Source organism: Haliotis rubra, unplaced genomic scaffold, assembly GCF_003918875.1.
Source record: "Haliotis rubra isolate DU_JTF1 unplaced genomic scaffold, ASM391887v1 Scf23, whole genome shotgun sequence".
NCBI lineage: Eukaryota > Metazoa > Mollusca > Gastropoda > Lepetellida > Haliotidae > Haliotis > Haliotis rubra.
Genome location: NW_025766336.1, coordinates 3,420,388 through 3,429,001, shown reverse-complemented (window position 1 = coordinate 3,429,001; position 8,614 = coordinate 3,420,388). Strand labels below are relative to the sequence as shown.

At 38.9% G+C, this 8,614-nt stretch overlaps 1 protein-coding gene across 1 annotated transcript in view; it reads left to right on the top strand.

Annotated features, from left to right (window-relative positions):
- The first annotated feature begins 7,150 nt into the window (after positions 1 to 7,150).
- Positions 7,151 to 8,614, top strand: part of LOC124278012 — a 41,327-nt gene continuing 39,863 nt past the window's right edge. Inside the window, exons 1-2 of the mRNA XM_046713743.1 lie at positions 7,151 to 7,231; positions 8,067 to 8,173. Of these exons, the coding sequence (XP_046569699.1) occupies positions 7,159 to 7,231; positions 8,067 to 8,173 (180 nt within the window). The 5' untranslated portion in view covers positions 7,151 to 7,158. The remainder of the gene's footprint in view (positions 7,232 to 8,066; positions 8,174 to 8,614) is intronic.

The window sequence follows — 8,614 nt, the reverse complement described above, 5'->3', positions numbered from 1 at the left end:
GACTCTCACACAGACACATACATACAGACTCACACAGACACAGACACATGGACAAACAGACATGCACAGACACACACACACAGAGACATACACACACAGACACACACATGCACAGACTCACACAGACACACATACATACAGACTCACACAGACACAGACACATGGACAAACAGACATGCACAGACACACACACAGATACATACACACACATACATACAGACACACACATGCACAGACTCACACAGACACAGACACCCAGTTCAGCTGAAGTTATGTGTAAGAAAGTAGTAATGATAACCACCAAACCAAGAGAATCTTCCATCTTCCTGTAATCATGATAATGGGGGCATGTGCTTAAATAAATTATGTATTGATAATAATGATGAACAATGTACCCATAATGAATCATGAACTAAACCATGTGTATGCCATTAAGGTATATTTTGGGTCCTTATTGTCACATGAGATGATCGTCTGCATACCTTGTAACTTACATTGTTTCCTTCTGAACCTGATAAATAATTGCAGATATTCGACATCATTGGATACCCTGACTTTCGTGGTGTTGCTTGTAATCCTGCAAGACTGAGCAAGTTCCTGTTGTTCAAACCCAATGTCGATGTCCGCAACATCTCCAGCAGCATCTGCAACATCAGTACCGACAAGATCTCAGAAATCAGCAAGTTCCTCCAGTCACAGTTTGACATAGCAGAGCTTATCAGGATTGTAAGTGTTACTGTTTTCAGGTCAACAAATGCTACATGTATGGATCAATACACTAGCTGGTATTGGGTTTGTTATTTAACACTGCACTCAGCAATATTCTAGCCATGTGGCAGCGGTCTGCAAATAGTAAGTCAGGACAAGACAATCCAGTGATCGATATCATGAGCATTGATCTATGCAGTTGAGATATGAAGACATGTGTCAACCAAGTCAGCAACCTAACCAGTGACCGATCCAGTAAGTCGATTCTTATGACAAGTATGGTTTGCTGAAGAACAGGATAACAAGGACTTTCTGAGATCCACTAGGTTGTAAGTGATAAAATGGTCGATATACCGAAATGTATATACATGTGAACAAAGGCTGTGTCTGAAACCTGTATGAATGCAAGCACCCTGCTGACAAAGCTTAGTGGGGCAAAGTTTTGAACCAACGATAAGTGGATCCTGGTGTGTGTAAAGGGCAGCAACTCTGAATAGTGACTGCATTGTTAAGAGATATACAGTGGAATCTGTCAAATCCGGACTCTGTGTTATCCGGTTGCTCCATAATTCGGACTACTCTCTGCATCCCGGCAAAATTGTTCTTAATTTATCATTGGTTGAAGCCTAAATTGACAATGAGATATTTTAATTGGTTCCATGAGTTGATAGAAATGTAAATTCCTTTGGTAAAAATGTGAATGATCTAAATTGGCTTTCTTTTTCTGGATGTGTTTAAACAGGCACTGACATAGATTACATAATTACATTCCTTTTTGCTTTAGGTGGGGAAGTTCGAAAAGCTTAAGCAGCGTCTTGGAATGCCCTACACTTCATCTCAAGCCTTTGGGGACATTGCGGATATGGTTGATCTGGCGCTAAAGTCCCCCTCCCTGCAGTCCATGCTAGCATCATTGTCCAGTCTCAGACAGCTACCAGACCTGATCCGCAAACTGCCAGACATGATCGACAAATTTGAAAAGTTTGACTACTTTGACATGGCACCGTAAGTATACATGGATATATTGAACAATCTAATCACTTTGGTCTCAATTTTCCATGCAGACATATGTCCCTTGGGCACGCTAGAAACCTCTGATTGTCAGTTCAAGTCCAGTTTCGTCCTGACATGTTTCTAGGCTTGTCAGCACTGTGTTATCTGTGTTGGTTGGTTTCACTGAGGTAGTAAAAGTTTAACACCTGCATCCGTTTGTGTTTTCCTTCCACATTATGTTCACATGCCATCACATAACTAGAAAACTGTTCAAAGCAGCATTAAACCCAAAACACGTACTTTGTTCCTAAATGTACAAGATGTAATTTTGTAGTTTTGAGAACCAAATATTGATTTGTATCAAATTTTCAAAACTGTAACATGCTATTCTTGCATGGGCAGATCCAGGTATTTTGAAAGGGTGTGGGTGTGTGTGTGTGTGTGTGTAACATTGTTGATTGTTGTAGGTTTGTAAGACTGGTGGGGATCCTGGACCCTGTGGTGGAGACCCTGAAACCCAATGACACCATCTGGTACACTGTGAAGTACACTGTGCTAGTGGTGGCAGACTTGTCCGACCTCATACAGAGAAAAACCAATGGCTCTGCCTCTGACACAATCGATCGACTCCTGGGCTCCATGCAGAAGATGCTGGAGTCGGTGCAGCAGTTGGCTGGAGCTATGGAACTAGATCTCAAGCTGGTCCTTGGGGCAATGGCTGAGGTGGATTGGCTAAATATCTACGATCAGATTGTAACTGGTGCTGTCAACACGAAGTGAGTAATGTTTCACCTTTGGTGTTTTTATCCATTGAACTATGACAGAAGAAAATATGGTTGTATGCCAAATAAGTAGTTATTGGATATGTTTTTTAAGTGGAAAGAGAACAGGAGAGATTAACACAGCAAGAAAAATATGTTCATTGTTTTAGCATTGAATTCCAAGATTTTTTATGCGTGTTTGTTTTCAATTAGACTGGGACCGACTTCTATGTTATGGTGCCATTAAGATAGTCTAGTAGTAAAGCAGTAACTCTTCATATTGGAACTATTGTTCTTTAGCATTTGTTAAAAATGGTCTCAGAAATGTTCCCATAACTTTAGAGACATCAGTTTCTAAATAAGTTTGGTGAACTGAAGCAGTAAAGAACGGTTAATATTCGTCATGTGCAAACTTCACATGGACAGACTGCTGGTCAAAGATTCAAAGATATGGAGTTCGGAAGTAACAGTAAGCTCAGCATCAAAGGAATTTAGAATCCTATCTTCTATTGCAGAGCAACTGAGCAAAACCTCCAGAAACTGCAGACCACCCTTCAAAGTCAGCCATTTATTTGGAATGTAACAGCTCCAGTTGTCATGGTGATGAACCGAATTCTGGACATTGGCACCATCATGTTTCAGGAGACAAAGAGTAAGTTGATGTTTTGAACAAAAATATATTCAACTGTTATCAGATATTAGGAAATCAACAAGGATCTAAGATCTGTTCAGAATTGATAAAAATGTAATCAATGACACATGAAATGTCTACTGGTACTTCAGCCTACCCAGCTGGACTGCTGTGCAGAAGAGGTACAAGGTTCATTGTACTTGTAATGTGATACCCAAATGTGGATTAGGTGGTTATGGGCCTGGCTGATAGTTTCTCATAATTTGTTATGTTGTACTGAAGAAACTGAAAGATGGATCGATCATCCACAAAAGCATTGACGACTGTTGTTCACATATGTTCAGTTTACTATGTTATTGTTTCATCATTTTTTCACAGATTTGGAGACAGTTGTGTCGAGCATGGTGAACAAGATCGGCCCGACTCAAACAGCACTGACCACACTGTTTAACAAAGGACCCAACATCACTCTGGCTGTTCTGTCAGCATTCACTGACTCAAAGGCATTAGCGGTATGTCTAGTCACATAGATATGAAACCTTCTTAGTTTATATACAGGGCCTAGATTTTAGAAGCTCTATTAGCGCTAAGATAGTCGTAAGTTAATTTTAATGTATGGCACTTACGACTATCTTAGAGCTAAGAGAGCTTCGAAAATCTAGGCCCAGAACCGTAACCTAAATTCGTGGATAACCTTGATTCGTGGATCACGGAAATTATCATGCTAGCTCGTAAATTAAGTCTCGACTGATGTCACGAAGCAGTACTTTTGATGTACATACAATGCAAGGTCTCGCTGACAAAAAAAAGTTCCGAATCTCTGCATTACACGCAAGTACACTAAATATAATTGTCCAGCATTGAGATAAATAGCCCCAAGTCACTATTACCACCATTGCCGAATTTTATTTTTACAAAATGTCAAGTAAAAATGATACCATTAGCTCCAACATTCTCACTTCTCATTGTCTGCTTTCCTTGGTGTCAATACTTACTGCAGTGGGATGTCGTACATAGTGGCATAAAGTAACCGACTACGTAATCCACGAAACAAGCTGATGTCACATTTTGTGGGCACATGAATGGGTGATGATGGCAAATGGCTTCCGTAAACAAACGTTTCATTCACGAGTAGAATATTAGGCATTTTCAATTTGCTGAATCAATGAATAAAATCATCAGTGCGTATACAAAATAAAATCATGCATTTAAAATATGAATTTCACCGCTTTTCCCTTATATCCACGAATCAAGGTTACGCGAGTGTAACCCTAGTTAAACTGTGTGGAACAAATACTGGTATTCAGTGAGTGAGTGAGTTTAGTTTTACGCCGCACCCAGCAATATTCCCACTGTAAGGCGGCAGTCTGTAAAGAATCAAGTCTGGACCAGACAATCCAGTGATCAACATCATGAGCATCAATCAATGCAATTGGGATACAATGACATGTGTCAACCATGTCAGCGAGCCTGACCACCCAGTCCTGTTAGTCACCTCTTACAAGAAGCATGGGTTACTGAAGATCAATTCTATCCCAGATCTTCACGGCTCACTGGTATTCAGGGGTGGTGGGGTAGCCTACTGGTAAAAGTGTCCACTAGTCACGCTGAAGACTCAGGTTTGATTCCCATCAGGGGTACAATGCGTGAAGCCCATTTGTGGTGTCCCCTGCTGATACTGCTGGAATATTGCTAAAAGAGGCATAGAACCATACTCACTCACTCACTCACACACACTGGTATTCAAGTTGTGTGTTGGTTTGCTGTGGCTTTCAATCACGTTAAAATCAGGATTTACTCAGAGAGGTATCGAATAAATGTAATACATCTGTCTTTAACCGGATTTACTTGGCTTCAGAATAGACATCATGGTTTAACACAGATTTTATTGTACAGGTAGTTAGTCTTTGCGTAACAAACTTGGTGTTCATGGTTCTCAAAGTGAATTGTTCATGAATACAGAAAAACACTATTGTATCATCATAAAGTTGGACTTTCATGTGTTCACTTTGGGATTAGTCTTTCTCAGTATAGTACAGATTCTAGAATTTTTTAGGGTTGAGTCCTTTCCGAGACCTAGAAAGTGGTCAAATGTAAGCATGGGTTTAATTCCTGAATGGGATTCAAGCCAAAAAAAGGACTACAATCTGTTCTTTACTGAAAAAAGTGTGCAAATATAGCATAGGTTACATCTGACCACTTTCTAACTGGCATTGTGTATTCTTACATTGGACTTTGAAATTCCCTTGGCTAGTTGTAGTTCAAAGGTAGATAAACAAGGATAGAAATTAAAACAATCAGTATACTCGTGAAGATCCAGGTAACAAATGGTCTTCAGCAACACATGCTTGTTGTAAGAGGCAACTAACGGGATCAGTGTTGTCAGGCTCGCTGACTGGTTGACACATGTCATCGTATCCCAATTGATCGATGTTCATGCTGTTGATCACTGGATTGTCTGGTCCAGACTTGATTATGTACAGACCGCCGCCATCGATAAAGGTTATTTACATTGTGAACTATTCCAGTAAGTTCACCTTTAGCTTCTGGTTCAATTTTTCTTGCAGCAATTATACTAATTACTCTTTATGAATTGGTTTGCGATTGCATTTTCTGTAAATCTGTACAGATATTTTAGAATTTCATTACATGACCTAGTAATATTGTATTTCCTTTCATGACAGAGACTGTTTGAGTCCCCCTTCTCCTACCAAGACTTCTGCGATGGAATCATGGACGATGTGGCCAAAACAACTGATGCTGCTGTGGTGGCAGAGTTGAGAGCCGTTATGTGCACTGCCAATATCTCTGCATCTGTCAACAACTTGTTTGTGTCCCTAAGAGCAGGAGACATACAGCAAATTGTAAGTCTGCTGCATGGGATGATTCTGAAGGATGGAAACATTAAACAACAAAATGACCCAATTAATGCAAAAATAATATATCTCCTTGAATTATTGAAAAAGTAACAGGTAACAAAAAGACTACACAATGTACGTTCTGAAGTACAGCTTTGGTTGGTGTTTTTGCATGTATTTTATGGGTTTTTAAATACTTTAACTAAAAAATCAACCCCAAAACATGTAACTTGGCCAAGTATGTTTTATCCTTTTGATTTTAGATTGTATCTTTTATCACAAGGGGATGGAGATGAGGGCTAATTTTAGAATATATTCCCTTTTTGTGTGCTCCGAGATCTCGTATGTACATGTGTCTTGTGATGATAGTGATTGTGGTCCGAGTTTTGTGTGTTGCTGATACTGTTAGCCGACAGCTCCATCTCCATGTTTTCAGATGGAAGATACAGTGATGCATATCAGGAACTTGATGAACGGCAAGATCCCTCCAGCAAACATTACCATGGTGTTCCTAAGAGCCCAGGATATGGCAACAGCTGTCATGAACTTTGTCGACATCACTAATGCCACATGGCGGAATGTTTTCTCAACATTCCATCTGCCAAACATTGATCTATCTGCAAGACAATGGGAACCAGTTCTAGATCAGATGAACCAAAACTATGTAGCATCAGCGTAAGTCTTAGTATACGGTTTGTCTGGTATAATAGTAAACTCTTGTGGGCTTAGGTGACCTTGTAGCCTAAGGCAGTGCAATTGCTGTGCAGAGTTGTTTCCCTTTGTCCTGCCAGGACTTGCTGATGATGCATTTACCTATAATTTCCTTCCTTAACAATCTTTGCTCTTTGTGTAGTAAATGTCCAAATATTATCACACATGACAAACTTGCTTAAATATGACTAAAATTGCTGTCACTGCCTCTGTTTGATGCTATGTTACATATGAACCACACTGAAATTGAAATAGGGGAGGGGAATGGCAAGATTGCCAAAGTCAGAAACAGAAACATTTCAGGTTTGAATCCAAGATTCTCTTGTAAGCTATCTAAGACAAGTATCTCTTTCTCCCTCGTCTCTGTTGCAATTTAATTTTCTTTCTTTTTTTGTGTGAAGAATTTGTTACAAGTCTAATTGTATTTAATGATTTCAGGTTTCTGGCGATGTTCCGAGGTTTTGGAACAGCCATGGGTAACTGAAACGTTGGTCCTATGATCGGCCAGTATGTACACATGGCAGATGCTGTTATCAAGTATTCTTACCAGTATCTAAAGATGTATATTGGTAAGAGTGGCATTTTAATTCCATATGTTTCAAAGATTTAATGATCATTTTATTTTGGGAAACAATTGAAAAATCTAACTTATTTACTGGTATGTATAAAGGCATCCTGATCAACTTTTGATGGGGATATTGTAACTGTTTATACACAAGACTGTGAGATTTAACCACATCTATTAGTTGTCAAGCTTCTTAACTTGGTTGATTGCTTGCCTGGCAGTGTGGATGATTGTTTGTAACCTGAATAACTGGATTGACTATTGACTAGTCCAGACTTGACCAGTGAAGATCCGGGTTAGAATTGGTCTTCAGTAACCCATGCTTGTCGTAAAAGGCTAACGGGATCAGGTGGTCAGGATTGCTGACTTGGTTGACACATGTCATCGTCTCCCAATTGCATAGATCGATGCTCATGATGTTAATCACTGGATTGTCTGGTCCAGACTTGATTATTTACAGACCGCCACCATATAGCTGGAATATTGCAGTGTGCGGCGTTAAACAACAAAACAAACACCAAACCAGTCTAATCCAGACTCAAATTTGTCCCTGCCTCCAAAGTATTACAGAACAAGATTATTAAATAAAAGAGTAAGCATTACTTTATAGATGTATGGTGGAAAATATATGCTTGATTTCACCATCAGGATAAATGTTGGATAATAATTAAATTGTTTATGAATATTTCAAGTGATTTGAAACATGAAATATACTTTATTAACTTATTCTTATATTGTTGATTAATGTTATTGTTTTACTCATATTTTTCTACAATATATATTTTACTCTTTCTTGAATTCACACTTGAATATTATATTTAAATAATATCTTTTTTAAGACATGTTCTCACCTACCTCCACAATGGGTCGTATGGTGCAGATGATCTCTAACTATGCACCGGAACTTCTCCAGGCGATGTCCAACCTTGCCAAGAACCCTCAACAGGTCAGTCCATGGTCAGGCTGTTCCAGTTCCCATACATCCTTGTACAGTTCAATCTGTTGAGGTCACATTGCTAATAAAAACCAAACAAACTAGATACATTACTTGTTTCATGGTCAAGTCATTCTTCTCTCATCATTGTTTTCATACAGTTATCTGGACTGACTGTTTAATAATCCTGGGGCCAGAGTAAACTTGAAGATACAAATCTTATCTTAAACGTTTGCTGTTTGTTTACTGTTAGATCCAAATGGGAAACAGATGAATGGTATTTTTCATCTTTTTAATGGTATCATTTATTCCTAGTTCAGATGAAAAGTCAGTGACAGAGAATTGTCATTATTGAAGTATTTCACATTATTATACCTGAAGATTTAAATTAAACCATGCATTGATGTTGCCAGTTTGAGTTGGAATTCTGATTCCTATGCAGGAAGATGTGGA